This window comes from Agrilus planipennis, unplaced genomic scaffold (genome assembly GCF_000699045.2).
Source record: "Agrilus planipennis isolate EAB-ADULT unplaced genomic scaffold, Apla_2.0 scaffold148, whole genome shotgun sequence".
Classification (NCBI taxonomy): Eukaryota; Metazoa; Arthropoda; class Insecta; order Coleoptera; family Buprestidae; genus Agrilus; species Agrilus planipennis.
Window position 1 is genome coordinate 530,041 of NW_020438929.1, and position 19,776 is coordinate 549,816.

A 19,776-nucleotide genomic window follows, 5' to 3' on the forward strand; every position below is an offset into this window, starting at 1 on the left:
CATATCCTAATCAATTGTTTGTTTAAAATGTGAATTAGTAATTCATCGTTTACTTATATCTTTATCATTAACAAAAGATTTAAACAATTTAACTTCCTAAATCTGTTGTGAAGAAGAAAATATTTAGTTTAACATATAAAAAGCACAATACTGATTAAATATGTTTTTAAAAATGTTACATTCTTTTGCAGTATTTTAAAAAACCATAAATGTTAAAATGTTATTGCTAATATTTTGGGTTACTGTGCTACTACATTAGTTCGACCAATTAAATCATCACTTATTTTTTTGGATTTTTAAAAGCGATCTTATTTTTGTTACTATTTTTATGCTCTTTTAAACATTTTATTAAAAAAATAAATAATTAAATGCGACTGTGGTCTTATAATTTGGGAATTCCTAAAATATCTTCACTAAGTTTAGTAGACTGATATTTTAGATAAAGGAGTATATTTCTGAAAAGAGTTTTAAGACTACTTGGTGTTACTTTCTTTTTAAATTTTTTTTTAATTAATCGTTACTCTAAAATAAGGCTGATTAAATTAATGAGAAGATATTCCTTCAGGTCATTGCCCATAGAAATCAAAATATCGAAGGGTGGGGTCCTTCTCATGCATGTGCATGGCAACAGGGCCTGAACATCCAGCAATCCAGGGTGGGGGTGAAGCGTCGCCTGAAGAATGACGTCACCAATACGCCCAGCACAGTCGCTTGCTTGTCTTGGATCGTTGAGTTAGCTCACATTATCCACTTCCGAGCTAGTCGTTGCTTGGACGTTTTATTGTGTTGGTTGGAATCGCGAGAGTGCTTAGATACCCCGCGTGTTTGTTAAGTGATTTGATAAATTAAAATCGTAATTAACGTAGAAATGGCTACCGAAGTCGAGAATAATGTACCTGTACCGACTGAAACTAAAGAGATCAAAGAAGAATTAACAACCGATAACAAAGCCGAAGAGGCAAAGCAAGAAGCCGGTGCAGGTGACGCGCCCGCCGCTACAAAAGAACCCGCTCCACCAAAAGTTCTAGTGCACAAATCGAATTTCGAAAAAGATGTCGTGTATCTGTACCAGTTTAGTCGTACACCCTTGCTACCATCCATTTCGCCCTATTGTCTGAAGGTCGAAACCTGGCTGCGACTTGCAGGAATCAAATACGAGGTATTTAAATTATTATTATAAATTTACAGTAACAATTTTTTATAATTTATTAAGTTCATTGTACTAATTAATTGTGGATAATTAGCTGATTTTTGAAATAATTCAACGTTAGGGTCGAAATTGTCCACAGTCGGCCATGTTAATCATGTTTTTCATGCAATGGCGTCCATAAACCTTATATTGTGCCCTCATGTGTCTGATTTTCGATTTGGCTTTTAATTTTTAATCGATTTTACGTAAATAATGGGGGCTGTAGGTATGCAAATTATCATTTCTTTATTTGTATTATTGATAAAACAGTATTTACCTATATTGTCGCAGTAAACATGTTTTTTAATATCACGTAAACAAGTTTACGTTCTTGTTATGCAGTCCACAAATAATTACTTAAAAAAAAAAAGAAAATGATTAACACCTGTGATCATTTTATTGTTATTAATCAGTAATGCATGCGGGCGCTGTTTGTTTTAAATATAAAAGCNATCGATTTTACGTAAATAATGGGGGCTGTAGGTATGCAAATTATCATTTCTTTATTTGTATTATTGATAAAACAGTATTTACCTATATTGTCGCAATAAACATGTTTTTTAATATCACGTAAACAACTTTACGTTCTTGTTATGCAGTCCACAAATAATTACTTAAAAAAAAAAAAGAAAATGATTAACACCCGTGATCATTTTATTGTTATTAATCAGTGATGCATGCGGGCGCTGTTTGTTTTAAATATAAAAGCTAAATATACTTACGACTAATTATTATCGGTAATAATGACCTGAGCGTTTGTAGAAATCAAGCTGATAGATAATTAATTGTGATTTGGATGTTTTTACCGTTAAGTATTTCTTAAAAATTAATCGTTTACTAGGTACCTACCTACTCACTTGTGTGATTAATTAATAGAGTTTATTTTATTTGATAAGTATTTAATACATGCTCAATGAAAATACAACAATATAGGGATTCTTAATAATTTATTTACTACACATTAAAGTGGTGTTTTAATTTTATAATTAATCATATCTAGCACCTAATCAGTGAATGCAGTTTTGTTTTGTAGCAGAATGGATTGACATATTAGGTAAATTATTCCTTTCGCTTCAATGATTCATTCTACATTTTATGTGTTGCCTGCTGCATGTTTGTTAAATTAGTTTAAAATTGGAAATTTATTTTTAACTAGGTAAATTCGTGTGTTTATATTCTCATAACATACGTAAAAAGAAAGTATTGAAAAATGTACAAACTCTGGCGAAAGGTACAACTTTGTGACACATTCATAAGTGTACCTCGGACGAGACAATGATTTTTTTTTTGTTTCGGACAGAAACAGTTCCGGGGGTATGAAATAAGGGAAGTTCTAGCCAAAAATTCGCGGTATGTACCTGAGTTTGCGTTTTGTAGGCGTATGACTAGCACCCCAGAGTTCTGGAGTGGAAATATAGCTCTAGGGTAAAAAAATACATAACCAGGGCTAGTTCTACTCAAAACTAACACACCTGGTCGTGTTTGGTTTAAATTTGGCGCTAACATATTCTAAAACCACGAAATCTTTCTTGACCTTATTTTTCAATTGACCTCTAAACAGTCGAGTTCTTGTAAAAATGCATAAGGACTTTTCGATACAACTCTTTGGGATCTTCCCAGAACTCCTGCCAGAACTTAAAAACGAAAATTTTCAAATTTCTTTTGGAGACGTTTTTGCAAAAACCACCAAGATCTCTAGAACTCCAATTCTTATCGTTCAGCTTTTCTGCGATAAAAGGGCGATTCGTGTGGTTAGCACCCAGAAATTTCATTTTGTTTTTTTTTATTATTAAAAATGCAGAATTAACCTTACACTCCTTTGTGAACTAGAACTACCCTTAGACAGTAGGTACAGAACTCACAAGAAAATTCAAAATTGATGAATAAGGGGTACCAATTTCCTGACGATTAAATATGCTCCGAAGGTCCGTCCTCTCTAATATTTATTTATGGTATTATTGAACCTAAAGCAAAAAAGTAACTAGTTCTTGAAAAATTCACAATAAATAAAAATAAGAAATTATTGTATTTAAAATGATGACAAGTATGTGAAAAATGAATACCTAAACTCATCAGTATGTGCCTACTTTTTTATTTTGCAAATTGGCAATGTTAATGCCTTTAAATGATCATCATTTAATAATAAATGACAATCACCGTTATTTTGTACGTGGCACATCGTAGAGATCAGTACGTTTATGAAAAAGGTATAATTTTCTTTGCACTAAAGCTATTATACGTATACGACGATGAATTATCTTCAAATTAGTAGGTGATGCTAGTTGTAGTGGTGGTGTGCTCATTCGTTTGCTCTCTTGTTGATTAATGAAAGAATTGGTTAGTTCGTTATCCTGACGGCATTAGTGAAGCCGGACATGACTGTCTGGATGTTTGTAGCATTATTATACACACGTATAGGCACATATTATGTGTAGACAGACACACAAGAAAATCCTAATGACCCCCCTCGAGATGAATGTGTGTCTTCACATACATACTGTGGGTCGAAAGATAAATTATGGGCGGTGCCTTTTTACTTTACTACAGCAACATCATCTATATAACTGAATAATAATTGTTTTACTGACGATGAGGTCATTCAACTTATCCTCTAAGATCAAATGTTCAATGTTCTTTTGCGTGTGTTTGCAAAAGAAATTTTTTGATAATTTTATCGTATGCTATTTTTTAACACCTGGAGAGGCAGATGAAGTTTTATCTGTTGAGTGTGCATAGGTGTACGATAAGGGTTTGCTCGGATTTTTGAACAGGCGTTTGGTAGTGATACGTATGTAAAATCGATTTTTCCATCAGGAAGACGACACCGTGGGAATAGCAAGAGAATTTGACAGCACTGAGAATCATGATGGACGATGATTTGAAAAATATCAGGGAATTTCAATAAATGTTTCGAGCAAAATCAATTTTAATTTTTATCATCATCATTATAAGTCAGTCGTTTGGTTGAACACGCACCTCCACTCTTTCCCTATACCAAGCTTCCATGTCCTTAACAGCAGGAATCTAATCTAGGTATACTTCTACTCCTATTAACTCCTGTTTTTAATTCTACCATGTCCCTAATTAGCCCTTCATGTCTGAGAAGATGACCAAAAAGGTAGGCCAACCCCCCAAATAGGAAGTCTATTACATATAATAAGTGTATACTCTTTGTGATCAAATAAAATACTGTCTGAAGTGGTCTGTATTCTGTTGAAACTGACAGACGCGGATCGCGATTTCGATTTGTGGTATTTTTTTAAACGTGCTGTTAAGACAGCAGGTAAAAGTTGGTTTGTGTTCTGTCGGAGCTGTCTACGACGCGCTGATGAGATCCAAAAAGATCGAAATCGCGATCCGCGTCTGGCAGTTTCGACAGAATACAGACCACTTCGAATTATTTTATTCGAATATAATGACGTGCCTATCACGTTGAGGTTAGCTACGCCGGGATTCGTTTCAGCAAGTAGATATCCATATATTTAAATGGACCTTGTTGGAGCATACGTAATCCTAAAATGTAGCATCGTACTACAGATGGCGTTTACCGCGCCATTTGTGGTATTTTCTAAAACGCGCTGTTAAGACAGCAGGTAAAAGTTGGTCTGTGTTCTGTCGGAGCTGTCTGCGACGCGCTGATGAGATCCAAAAAGATCGAAATCGCGATCCGCGTCTGGCAGTTTCGACAGAATACAGACCACTTCGAATTATTTTATTCGATTATGGTAACGTGCCTATCACGTTGAGGTTAGCTACGCCGGGATTCGTTTCAACAAGTAGATATCCATATATTTAAATGGACCTTGTTGGAGCATATGTAATCCTAAAATGTAGCATCGTACTACAGATTAGTTTTAAAAAAGAGCGACATGGCCTAGATGTTTAGACCAATGCTTAGCATTCGGGAGGACGCCGGTTCGATTCCAGGTCCGTCTGCCTTGGTCCAAGTTTTTCTGTGGTTTCCTTGGATCACTTAGGCAAAAGCTGGGATAGAACATTCCACAGATAATTTTTCATTCTCCTCTGTCTTCATTTCGTCCGTCTCACTCGAACCACCACCGACCCATTCCCACGATTTCGGAACGAAGGTTGAAGAGGGGCTACCGCCCTACCTAGCGTAGTGCGGAGAGACTGCCCGCACACCAGCATTAGTGGCTGATGGGAATGAGCCACCCAAAAGTTTTTTTTTCTGTTCTCTTGCTCTTTCTAAAATTGTTCGTGACCAAAACTTTCTGTGGAGTTTTCAGCTGTGTCTGCATTCATTATTAAAACGGCTCTAGACTAAAGGGTTAAAAGTAGATAATTTATATAATCTGAAATTAGAGTTTTAAAGTAAACATTTAACCCCCTATTGATATCATAATTCGCAATCACAAGTACTAAATAGCATCGTAATTAGGTTATTGCGATTTTGGCAGATGTATCAAATTCGAGTTAGATTCTATACGCGTATGTACTTTCGTATTTTGTAGATGCAGACGTCCTGTTAATTAATCTACAAAGCATCAATTGTACCTAGTTAATTTGGAATTATTTTTAATGTATATTTTAGGCCGGATGCGGGCCATTCTTGCTTTATGAATCATCGTCATAGGGACCGATGGTATCCATAAATAGCATTCATGTAATAGTAATATGGTCTTGTTGCGTACAACAGTCAACAATTTAATTTTTGTTATTGTTCAAAGGGGAGCTAGCTTTTGATCCGACTTAATACGTCACGCATTAATGCATACCTGAATTATATATTAAGTCTGAAACAGTATTATCTATTGTGCTTTAACGACAGCTCGCTTTTATAGCACACCAGAGCCAAGAAATCTCAAACATTGTTGGACAGCTTTTCTCAAAGTGACCGATAACGTCCCTTAGTGTCGCTGGGGTCCTACAGAGGAGCGGTAAAGGCCCTAGAGCCTAGACTGTAGAGTCTATTATAGACTTAATGGTATCAATCTCCAATTTCAAGGCGATGACTTAAACTTGATTAAAACAAAAAATGTCGCTGGTTTCGTGGTCAAACTTCTCTTACACGTGAACAATATTGACAGATATGAGTTCCACAATTTCTCTAATTTATTAGCAACATCCTTCAACAACGACGACTTGCTTATTTACTACCCATATGTGGAGAAACTCCACAATGATTTCAAAGATCAATTCCAAGACATTTTAAATACATAGAATGCCGGACTGGGTGTTAGACCCCTTTTTCAAATGGAAGAAGAACTTGTAGAACTGACAACGAAGAAGGAAATAGGAATGAAATTAAAAAAATGACTACTAAGCATTTAGGTTACAAAAGCCAATCCCGCAATTGTACCCTGGATTGTGGTCGAATGTTTAAAACTTTTTAGCAACATTTCCATTAACATATTTGTGTGAACATGGATTTAGGGATAGAACATTTTACTTGACGATAATCGTAGGTACATCTTCGAGAACATTCTAGTTGAAGACAACCCTAGAAACTGGACAAAATTTAAACATAAAAGTTTTCAAGAAGTCTTAACAACACCAGTCTAAATATACATAAAATGGTCTAATATAGTGTTATAAAAGCCATCCCCTTCATTCACACATAATTTTTCGAACATACTTAACATCTAGTTCATTCTATCAAAGTGGAAAAAAATTCGAACATTGTACGGGGGTTTTCGGTGGGGCGTGAAATATACGGATTCGTGTCTTTTTTTATTTATGAATACCTACTAGCTAACGATCCTTTTCGCTGGATATATAGTCCGCAATCTCAAAACTCACACCAAACTGGAGAAATCTCTATCATTATAGACTCTAAACATTTTTAAGAATAGTGGTCGAAGTATATGAAAATGCCCTTGTATGGTGTCTGAGTTTCGCCACTGAAACAGACATAAAGGTCCTCGAATATTCCAGAATATTCTCGATTCTTCTTCTCCAGTTTACTCCAAGAACATTCTACCTCGAGGCGATCCTAGACATTCAACGACATTTTAGCTGAGAATAACGATAAAAACAACCAAGAATATTCTAGTGTATCCTCAGTTATACTAACGATAAGTATTTTTGTAGATTCCAATAGAGCAGTATTGGTGATGATTTAGTGATCAATTTTATTGGCAAAACTGCAGCCTGCAGACAACTCAATATTATTCCATATTTTAGGATACAGTCTGAATTCATGGTGAGATGCTTCCTCTGTATTTGCTCTCTCGATCAACAGCTATTTGCTATGAGTATGAATAATGTCAGTAAATTTTGAACAATATAAATCAATTTTTATTGCACAACTTTCGTTCGTATTGTTGACAGTGCTTATACTCTCAAAGCCTTCAATATTATTGATCGGTGATAGCTACATTATTTATTGATGGTGCACGTCCTATGGTTAGCCTGTTGTTCTCCATTGTGCTCAGGAATTTTATGCAACTGGTGTAGGTATTTATGTAGGCACATACATGTATTCTTTTGTATCTCATATAACGATGCGAATCCGCGAATTAAACGTCTGTGTACGCCTATTCATTCGTATACCTACGTTTTAATAGAGATTGGAAAGCAGTGAACCTGGTCTATGTTTTGCAACTAATTGTGGAACACAGCCGTAACCTTGCTCGTGGTCGTTGCACCTTTACCAGCAACGTAGCTCAGCGTTTGGCCCGCAGCATCACCTCGCGCCGCTCGCGGTTCTTCTCATTCGCAGTTTGCCAATTCTTGCATGTACCCAACAATTAAGTAAATACAAGGTCTATCTACAAATTATATAATAGTTCTATTCTTCTGTAGTTCATCACGACATTTTTTTGTGTTACTAATTAATTTATTAATTTAATTCGAATTCGACGGAAACCTCGGGCTTCTTATGAAGTAACGTAGTAGTTTTTTTTCAAGTTTCCTCACAATTTGCCAATGTGCACAATGTTTCTAAATATATGTAAACAGAAATTAATACAATTGAATAATTCTATGATACAATTTAGTTAGGGTTTGGCAGAAACATCTGTTTTCATAATTTTGATATGGTTGATGCTAGAGGTTGATAAGTTTGGTCATTGTGGTATTTTGGTGATGTTGATTACTTTTTTAGACCTTTTCTTTATCATAATCTTTCCCATGTCTACTGCACAGTTAAATTTCTAGACCTAGAGAAATATCTGAACCTAATTTTCCGGTTCTTCTTGTCCGCATCTCGTGTAGGAATGTCTGTTTCCAGTAGCCTTCACAAATAATTTGTGTATCATAATAATTCTGTTTTAATTTCTTCATTTCGGTATACTGTACAGTGTACAGAATGTGTCATATACGTTGTGTATACACTAGGCTCGTGTAGAATCCACATGGCTTTGCCAAAACCGGTCATCGTACTTTTAGTCATGTTTTTCTTTAGAAGAAAAATGCGGCGCTGTCTTCCTATTCTATGATTATATTTACTAGTACATCATTTAAAGAGATTAATTTGTATACATTTACTTAATAGAAAATGTTCCAAGTGTGTTTCTTTTTTCGATGGAGATGTTTACAGTTATTAAACACTTTAGCAGGATATGAATTAAAGAAAAATTGGCTTTTTATGTGTGAACGACCCATGAAGAATCCCAAAATCACCAGTTTACGTCTAAAAAAATTGTTTTTATTTAAGTTGCAATAGGTAGCAACAAGAAAAGAATGTAAAATTCTTAAAAATACCTTAAATATTTTATATAACGCAGAAACTAACGTTCAAATAGGCATTTAAATATATATTTGGATATTTGAATGCATATGTAAATTTGAAATGTTTGTTTTCCGATGTATTTGAATTCTATTTCAAATATTTAAACCTATACGTTTGATCAAATGCAATCTGACTACTACAGTAGATATCGACCTCTATGCTGGATAATTTTCTGAGCTAGTAAACATCACTTCGAAAGAATTCCATCGAGTTTGCCGGGGCGGGAAAGAACGAAAATTATTTTGGCCTCCAGGGCAATCGAAAAAATTGAAGCAGACATGCAAGGACGAAGGTTGTGGGAAGAGCACGGCAGACAGAGGCACACATGTATGGCAGATACGAATTTAGTTACCTCGCTTATAGGCATCGACTGAAATATATTACATGTATAGATACATAAACCATACCGTATAAATATAGATCCGGTTTATTTTTGTGTTTTATGAATTAATGAAATGTCTATAATAGCGAAATCAAGACACTATAAATAATGCCAGATTAGGAATTTCGTAGATGCATTTGTAAAACATAAGTATAGCGCATGGTTGATTCTCTATTAACAAAAATGTATTGTCGGTAGTAGCAGCACTTGTAAGATCAAGGATTCGTTAAAAACATCTTTTTAGTAAACGTTGGAGAAGAAGATCTAGATTAACTTCTACTGTTTCTAGTTGGCTTTCATATAAAACTAAAATACTGGTATGCAAGGGAAGAAAAAGTAGGGAAAGAGCGAATATAAAGATGGGAGACGAAAAGTTTGAAGAAGTGGCTGATTTTAGATATCTAGGAAGGAGTAGTAGGGATATAAAGCAGAGGATAGCGCAGGGTCGTGTCGCCTTTAATAAAAAGAAGTCACTTCTATGCTCCCGAACGGTTAATTTAGAAATTCGAAAAAGGTTGTTAAAGGTGTATGTTTGGAGCACGGCGTTGTACGGGTGCAAAACGTGGACAGTGGGGGCTGCGAAAAAGAAAAAGTTAGAAGCTTTTGAAATGTGGTGTTATGGGCTAATGATGAGGATAACGTGGGTAGAAAAGGTTACAAATGAAGAGGTATTAGAAAGAATAGGAGAACAGAGGACTGTATGGAAGTCAATAAAAAAATAGGCGAGATAGGTTGGTAGGACACCTTCTCAGACATGAAGGTCTAGTCAGAGACATATTAGAGGCAGAAACAAGAGTTAGGAGGGGTAGAGGTAGACCTAGGTTAGATGACTGTTCGCAAATAGTTAAGGATGTGGGTTGTTCTAGTTTTAGGGAAATGCGAAGTTTAGCTGAGGATAGGAAAGAGTGGAGGCACTGACGACCTTATGATGATGATAGTTAGCTTTCGGTAAATGCAAAAATTGACCTAGAATAGAAAGAAGTGGAGGTTCAACCACTGTTCTGACTGACGATGATGGTGGTGCTGATACTAATGTGCTTGGGTCAAGTACAAATGAAACTAGCTGGAATATTTTTGATACTTTCTAATGTATAAGTAGGTTAGATTTTAGTAAATTTTTCCCACTTTTGTTAGTGTGGGGAATAATAAACGAGAAACAAACCCTCTTCATGTGCACGGTCGGATGTCGCAGGTAGTGTAGAAAACAGGTGTTAGATCGTCTCAAAAGCTGGCTGTCGAAGGCCGCAGCGTGCCACGGTAACGTTTCATAAAATACGTCACGGTCTGCACGAGAAGAAAATTCTCGGTTTGCGACCTTTGACAGCATTTCTGTTGCTGTTGCTGTTCTTAGCCTTTTTGTTGTTCGTTTCGAATTCCCCATGGATTTTCTAAGCAGGACATCCGGGTATTTATTAGTAGAAACGTTAGGCATGTATTAGTAACAACAGGGGGTAACGTTATTATTAAACTCGTGAGGGATTTAAAGCCGAACGTGATACGAGTGTATTACGGGGCAGAAGGGTGTATATACAGGGGTGGTTAGGGCATTGGGGGTATTGTAATGTTAGATCATTTCAATGCATTTAATCTATCTGCTCTACTTTTTATTTTGTGTCCGATCTGTTAATTTCTTTCGTCATCATTTCAATTTGTGATATTCAGTTTCCTTTCGGGCTAATTGGAAAATCTACCATAGATTCTGTTGCTGTAGGAAAACTGCTCTTCAATTTATAATAAACAACTGTGGTCAAAGTTATTGGTTCGTTAGAGGTGAGGTTTTTTTATAAACGGATTCACAGTATCCGGTCGTTTATTATTTACTAGTATGCCTACAATAAACTGAAAATTGCTGTCATCTGTTAGATATTATATGCATTGTCATAAAACTCGACAATTTCTGGATAACAATAAATGAAAAATATTGGTATGTAAGGGAGATGAAGAATAATAGGATTTATCATCATCTTAAGGTCGTCAGTTCTAAGACTGGTTGGACACGCAGCTCCACTCCTTCCTATCCTGAGCTAATCTGCGCATTTCCCTAAAATTAGGACATCCCATATCCTTAACTAATTGCGAATAGTAATCTAATCTAGGTCTACCTCTACAACTCTTAACTCCTGTTTCTTCTTCTAATGTGTCTCTGACTAGAATTTCATGCCTGAGAAGGTGTCCTACCAACCTATCTCACCTATTTTTTATTGATTTTTATAGAATCCTCTGTTCTCCTATTCCTTCTCTCTTCATTTGTAATCTTCTCTATCCGCGGTATCCTCATCATTCGCCGGTAACACCACATTTTCGCCTCTCCAAGCATACACCTTTAACAATCTTAATAAGATTAACTGAAGAAGTTTTCATATTTTGGAAGTAAGGGAAGGCAGGTGTAAAGGTGGTGGTGGAAACGTAAAACAGAATAGGGAAGGGTGGAAGAAACTTTTAACAAAAAGTGTTCTCTTCTGTTTATTTGAAAATTGGCACCGTGAATGATAATAACGAAAAGAAAACACTTAGAAGCAGAAATTTTGCAAACTGTACAGTGTGACATATCAAATGAAAGGGCTTGTTGTAAGGATCTAAAATATATATTTTTTGTAATTTTAAAGTTATTTAAAAAATTAGATGAAAATTGACCATTCCCTCCCTATCTCCGAAACTACTGAACCTAAAATTTTGAAAAAAATATAGAAAATAGTTTTGAACATGGGAGTCATTTTNGCCTGCGACGCGCTGATGAGATCCAAAAAGATCGAAATCGCGATCCGCGTCTGGCAGTTTCGACAGAATACAGACCACTTCGAATTATTTTATTCGATTATGGTAACGTGCCTATCACGTTGAGGTTAGCTACGCCGGGATTCGTTTCAACAAGTAGATATCCATATATTTAAATGGACCTTGTTTGAGCATATGTAATCCTAAAATGTAGCATCGTACTACAGATCAGTTTTAAAAAAGAGCGACATGGCCTAAATGTTTAGACCAATGCTTAGCATTCGGGAGGACGCCGGTTCGATTCCAGGTCCGTCTGCCTTGGATCCAAGTTTTTCTGTGGTTTCCTTGGATCACTTAGGCAAAAGCTGGGATAGAACATTCCACAGATAATTTTTCATTCTCTTCTGTCTTCATTTCGTCCGTCTCATCTTTCTCACCCGAACCACCACCCACCCATTCCCACGATTTCGGAAAGAAGGCTGAAGAGGGGCTTCCGCCCTACCTTCCGGCGTAGTGCGGAGGGACTGTCCGCTCACCAGCATTAGTGGCTGGTGGGAATGAGACACCCAAAAGTTTTTTTTTTCTGTTCTCTTGCTCTTTCTAAATTGTTCGTGACCAAAAATTTCTATGGAGTTTTCAGCTGTATCTGCAGTCATTATTAAAACCGCTCTAGACTAAAGGGTAAAAAGTAGATAATTTAGTAATTTAACCCCCTATTGATATCATAATTCGCAGTCACATGTAATAAATAGCATCGTAATTAGGTTATTGCGATTTTGGCAGATGTATCAAATTCGAGTTAGATTCTATACGCGTATGTACTTTCGTATTTTGTAGATGCAGACGTCCTGTTAATTAATCTACAAAGCATCAATTGTACCTAGTTAATTTGGAATTATTTTTAATGTATATTTTAGGCCGGATGCGGGCCATTCTTGCTTTATGAATCATCGTCATAGGGACCGATGGTATCCATAAATAGCATTCATGTAATAGTAATATGGTCTTGTTGCGTACAACAGTCAACAATTTAATTTTTGTTATTGTTCAAAGGGGAGCTAGCTTTTGATCCGACTTAATACGTCACGCATTAATGCATACCTGAATTATATATTAAGTCTGAAACAGTATTATCTATTGTGCTTTAACGACAGCTCGCTTTTATAGCACACCAGAGCCGAGAAATCTCAAACATTGTTGGACAGCTTTTCTCAAAGTGACCGATAACGTCCCTTAGTGTCGCTGGGGTCCTACAGAGGAGCGGTAAAGGCCCTAGAGCCTAGACTGTAGAGTCTATTATAGACTTAATGGTATCAATCTCCAATTTCAAGGCGATGACTTAAACTTGATTAAAACAAAAAATGTCGCTGGTTTCGTGGTCAAACTTCTCTTACACGTGAACAATATTGACAGATATGAGTTCCACAATTTCTCTAATTTATTAGCAACATCCTTCAACAACGACGACTTGCTTATTTACTACCCATATGTGGAGAAACTCCACAATGATTTCAAAGATCAATTCCAAGACATTTTAAATACATAGAATGCCGGACTGGGTGTTAGACCCCTTTTTCAAATGGAAGAAGAACTTGTAGAACTGACAACGAAGAAGGAAATAGGAATGAAATTAAAAAAATGACTACTAAGCATTTAGGTTACAAAAGCCAATCCCGCAATTGTACCCTGGATTGTGGTCGAATGTTTAAAACTTTTTAGCAACATTTCCATTAACATATTTGTGTGAACATGGATTTAGGGATAGAACATTTTACTTGACGATAATCGTAGGTACATCTTCGAGAACATTCTAGTTGAAGACAACCCTAGAAACTGGACAAAATTTAAACATAAAAGTTTTCAAGAAGTCTTAACAACACCAGTCTAAATATACATAAAATGGTCTAATATAGTGTTATAAAAGCCATCCCCTTCATTCACACATAATTTTTCGAACATACTTAACATCTAGTTCATTCTATCAAAGTGGAAAAAAATTCGAACATTGTACGGGGGTTTTCGGTGGGGCGTGAAATATACGGATTCGTGTCTTTTTTTATTTATGAATACCTACTAGCTAACGATCCTTTTCGCTGGATATATAGTCCGCAATCTCAAAACTCACACCAAACTGGAGAAATCTCTATCATTATAGACTCTAAACATTTTTAAGAATAGTGGTCGAAGTATATGAAAATGCCCTTGTATGGTGTCTGAGTTTCGCCACTGAAACAGACATAAAGGTCCTCGAATATTCCAGAATATTCTCGATTCTTCTTCTCCAGTTTACTCCAAGAACATTCTACCTCGAGGCGATCCTAGACATTCAACGACATTTTAGCTGAGAATAACGATAAAAACAACCAAGAATATTCTAGTGTATCCTCAGTTATACTAACGATAAGTATTTTTGTAGATTCCAATAGAGCAGTATTGGTGATGATTTAGTGATCAATTTTATTGGCAAAACTGCAGCCTGCAGACAACTCAATATTATTCCATATTTTAGGATACAGTCTGAATTCATGGTGAGATGCTTCCTCTGTATTTGCTCTCTCGATCAACAGCTATTTGCTATGAGTATGAATAATGTCAGTAAATTTTGAACAATATAAATCAATTTTTATTGCACAACTTTCGTTCGTATTGTTGACAGTGCTTATACTCTCAAAGCCTTCAATATTATTGATCGGTGATAGCTACATTATTTATTGATGGTGCACGTCCTATGGTTAGCCTGTTGTTCTCCATTGTGCTCAGGAATTTTATGCAACTGGTGTAGGTATTTATGTAGGCACATACATGTATTCTTTTGTATCTCATATAACGATGCGAATCCGCGAATTAAACGTCTGTGTACGCCTATTCATTCGTATACCTACGTTTTAATAGAGATTGGAAAGCAGTGAACCTTGTCTATGTTTTGCAACTAATTGTGGAACACAGCCGTAACCTTGCTCGTGGTCGTTGCACCTTTACCAGCAACGTAGCTCAGCGTTTGGCCCGCAGCATCACCTCGCGCCGCTCGCGGTTCTTCTCATTCGCAGTTTGCCAATTCTTGCATGTACCCAACAATTAAGTAAATACAAGGTCTAACTACAAATTATATAATAGTTCTATTCTTCTGTAGTTCATCACGACATTTTTTTGTGTTACTAATTAATTTATTAATTTAATTCGAATTCGACGGAAACCTCGGGCTTCTTATGAAGTAACGTAGTAGTTTTTTTTCACGTTTCCTCACAATTTGCCAATGTGCACAATGTTTCTAAATATATGTAAACAGAAATTAATACAATTGAATAATTCTATGATACAATTTAGTTAGGGTTTGGCAGAAACATCTGTTTTCATAATTTTGATATGGTTGATGCTAGAGGTTGATAAGTTTGGTCATTGTGGTATTTTGGTGATGTTGATTACTTTTTTAGACCTTTTCTTTATCATAATCTTTCCCATGTCTACTGCACAGTTAAATTTCTAGACCTAGAGAAATATCTGAACCTAATTTTCCGGTTCTTCTTGTCCGCATCTCGTGTAGGAATGTCTGTTTCCAGTAGCCTTCACAAATAATTTGTGTATCATAATAATTCTGTTTTAATTTCTTCATTTCGGTATACTGTACAGTGTACAGAATGTGTCATATACGTTGTGTATACACTAGGCTCGTGTAGAATCCACATGGCTTTGCCAAAACCGGTCATCGTACTTTTAGTCATGTTTTTCTTTAGAAGAAAAATGCGGCGCTGTCTTCCTATTCTATGATTATATTTACTAGTACATCATTTAAAGAGATTAATTTGTATACATTTACTTAATAGAAAATGTTCCATGTGTGTTTCTTTTTTCGATGGAGATGTTTACAGTTATTAAACACTTTAGCAGGATATGAATTAAAGAAAAATTGGCTTTTTATGTGTGAACGACCCATGAAGAATCCCAAAATCACCAGTTTACGTCTAAAAAAATTGTTTTTATTTAAGTTGCAATAGGTAGCAACAAGAAAAGAATGTAAAATTCTTAAAAATACCTTAAATATTTTATATAACGCAGAAACTAACGTTCAAATAGGCATTTAAATATATATTTGGATATTTGAATGCATATGTAAATTTGAAATGTTTGTTTTCCGATGTATTTGAATTCTATTTCAAATATTTAAACCTATACGTTTGATCAAATGCAATCTGACTACTACAGTAGATATCGACCTCTATGCTGGATAATTTTCTGAGCTAGTAAACATCACTTCGAAAGAATTCCATCGAGTTTGCCGGGGCGGGAAAGAACGAAAATTATTTTGGCCTCCAGGGCAATCGAAAAAATTGAAGCAGACATGCAAGGACGAAGGTTGTGGGAAGAGCACGGCAGACAGAGGCACACATGTATGGCAGATACGAATTTAGTTACCTCGCTTATAGGCATCGACTGAAATATATTACATGTATAGATACATAAACCATACCGTATAAATATAGATCCGGTTTATTTTTGTGTTTTATGAATTAATGAAATGTCTATAATAGCGAAATCAAGACACTATAAATAATGCCAGATTAGGAATTTCGTAGATGCATTTGTAAAACATAAGTATAGCGCATGGTTGATTCTCTATTAACAAAAATGTATTGTCGGTAGTAGCAGCACTTGTAAGATCAAGGATTCGTTAAAAACATCTTTTTAGTAAACGTTGGAGAAGAAGATCTAGATTAACTTCTACTGTTTCTAGTTGGCTTTCATATAAAACTAAAATACTGGTATGCAAGGGAAGAAAAAGTAGGGAAAGAGCGAATATAAAGATGGGAGACGAAAAGTTTGAAGAAGTGGCTGATTTTAGATATCTAGGAAGGAGTAGTAGGGATATAAAGCAGAGGATAGCGCAGGGTCGTGTCGCCTTTAATAAAAAGAAGTCACTTCTATGCTCCCGAACGGTTAATTTAGAAATTCGAAAAAGGTTGTTAAAGGTGTATGTTTGGAGCACGGCGTTGTACGGGTGCAAAACGTGGACAGTGGGGGCTGCGAAAAAGAAAAAGTTAGAAGCTTTTGAAATGTGGTGTTATGGGCTAATGATGAGGATAACGTGGGTAGAAAAGGTTACAAATGAAGAGGTATTAGAAAGAATAGGAGAACAGAGGACTGTATGGAAGTCAATAAAAAAATAGGCGAGATAGGTTGGTAGGACACCTTCTCAGACATGAAGGTCTAGTCAGAGACATATTAGAGGCAGAAACAAGAGTTAGGAGGGGTAGAGGTAGACCTAGGTTAGATGACTGTTCGCAAATAGTTAAGGATGTGGGTTGTTCTAGTTTTAGGGAAATGCGAAGTTTAGCTGAGGATAGGAAAGAGTGGAGGCACTGACGACCTTATGATGATGATAGTTAGCTTTCGGTAAATGCAAAAATTGACCTAGAATAGAAAGAAGTGGAGGTTCAACCACTGTTCTGACTGACGATGATGGTGGTGCTGATACTAATGTGCTTGGGTCAAGTACAAATGAAACTAGCTGGAATATTTTTGATACTTTCTAATGTATAAGTAGGTTAGATTTTAGTAAATTTTTCCCACTTTTGTTAGTGTGGGGAATAATAAACGAGTAACAAACCCTCTTCATGTGCACGGTCGGATGTCGCAGGTAGTGTAGAAAACAGGTGTTAGATCGTCTCAAAAGCTGGCTGTCGAAGGCCGCAGCGTGCCACGGTAACGTTTCATAAAATACGTCACGGTCTGCACGAGAAGAAAATTCTCGGTTTGCGACCTTTGACAGCATTTCTGTTGCTGTTGCTGTTCTTAGCCTTTTTGTTGTTCGTTTCGAATTCCCCATGGATTTTCTAAGCAGGACATCCGGGTATTTATTAGTAGAAACGTTAGGCATGTATTAGTAACAACAGGGGGTAACGTTATTATTAAACTCGTGAGGGATTTAAAGCCGAACGTGATACGAGTGTATTACGGGGCAGAAGGGTGTATATACAGGGGTGGTTAGGGCATTGGGGGTATTGTAATGTTAGATCATTTCAATGCATTTAATCTATCTGCTCTACTTTTTATTTTGTGTCCGATCTGTTAATTTCTTTCGTCATCATTTCAATTTGTGATATTCAGTTTCCTTTCGGGCTAATTGGAAAATCTACCATAGATTCTGTTGCTGTAGGAAAACTGCTCTTCAATTTATAATAAACAACTGTGGTCAAAGTTATTGGTTCGTTAGAGGTGAGGTTTTTTTATAAACGGATTCACAGTATCCGGTCGTTTATTATTTACTAGTATGCCTACAATAAACTGAAAATTGCTGTCATCTGTTAGATATTATATGCATTGTCATAAAACTCGACAATTTCTGGATAACAATAAATGAAAAATATTGGTATGTAAGGGAGATGAAGAATAATAGGATTTATCATCATCTTAAGGTCGTCAGTTCTAAGACTGGTTGGACACGCAGCTCCACTCCTTCCTATCCTGAGCTAATCTGCGCATTTCCCTAAAATTAGGACATCCCATATCCTTAACTAATTGCGAATAGTAATCTAATCTAGGTCTACCTCTACAACTCTTAACTCCTGTTTCTTCTTCTAATGTGTCTCTGACTAGAATTTCATGCCTGAGAAGGTGTCCTACCAACCTATCTCACCTATTTTTTATTGATTTTTATAGAATCCTCTGTTCTCCTATTCCTTCTCTCTTCATTTGTAATCTTCTCTATCCGCGGTATCCTCATCATTCGCCGGTAACACCACATTTTCGCCTCTCCAAGCATACACCTTTAACAATCTTAATAAGATTAACTGAAGAAGTTTTCATATTTTGGAAGTAAGGGAAGGCAGGTGTAAAGGTGGTGGTGGAAACGTAAAACAGAATAGGGAAGGGTGGAAGAAACTTTTAACAAAAAGTGTTCTCTTCTGTTTATTTGAAAATTGGCACCGTGAATGATAATAACGAAAAGAAAACACTTAGAAGCAGAAATTTTGCAAACTGTACAGTGTGACATATCAAATGAAAGGGCTTGTTGTAAGGATCTAAAATATTTATTTTTATAATGTAAAAATAAATAGTTTTATGAAAATAGATGAAAATTGGCCATCTCCCTTATCTCCAAAACTACTGAACCTAAAATTAAAAAAATACAAAATAGTTCTTTACTTATAAATTAGGTGAAAATTAATCAGAAGGGTTAGGATTTCGTACGTCCGAATGAAAAATTGAACCCTTGCAGGATCACCCGTTTGTCTGTCTGTCTGTCTGTCCGTTTTTTAAATTATCTATCATTGTAAGTGCTTCTTATTCAGTTATACGTCTCTGATTGATTAGTCCTTGAAATTTTCCCGGTACCAGGCGAAATCTTATACGATAATTTCCTGCTATCGTTGTAATCCAAATCCTTTTGTATTAAGTGCGTTATATTATTTATAATAAAACAACACGGAGAATGCTAGTTGCATTTATGTTGGTGCATGTACCTACTGTAACGTACATGAATACATGCATGTATGTACGAACTGCATAATATATCATCGGTCAGTGCATGTTGACCAATTTTAATCGGCATTGTTTTTAAATTCATACATGCATACGTACATATAAACAACGAACGGATTCACGGATTACCGATTTGGAATGCTGCGACCAAAGCTGCGACATAAAAACAATGGTTCGATTGCAATCTCGGCTTGTGTGAGATGATACATCGTTGCCATTACAAAAATTTTTTACTATCAATATACGAGGGCGGTTCAATAAGTACCCGTGTTTGAAGACAGAGGACGTTCCTGCGAGAAATTGGTGTTGTCATCGTGTGCT

The 19,776-nt window shown here is 36.0% G+C and overlaps 1 protein-coding gene across 2 annotated transcripts in view; it reads left to right on the plus strand.

Moving 5' to 3' along the window:
- The first annotated feature begins 700 nt into the window (after positions 1 to 700).
- Positions 701 to 19,776, plus strand: part of LOC108736653 (failed axon connections) — a 124,657-nt gene continuing 105,581 nt past the window's right edge. The window contains exon 1 of one of the 2 annotated variants that reach the window (XM_018469150.2): positions 701 to 1,159. In XM_018469150.2, the coding sequence (XP_018324652.1) occupies positions 869 to 1,159 (291 nt within the window). In that variant the 5' untranslated portion in view covers positions 701 to 868. The remainder of the gene's footprint in view (positions 1,160 to 19,776) is intronic. The other variant, XM_018469149.2, reaches the window with a different exon arrangement.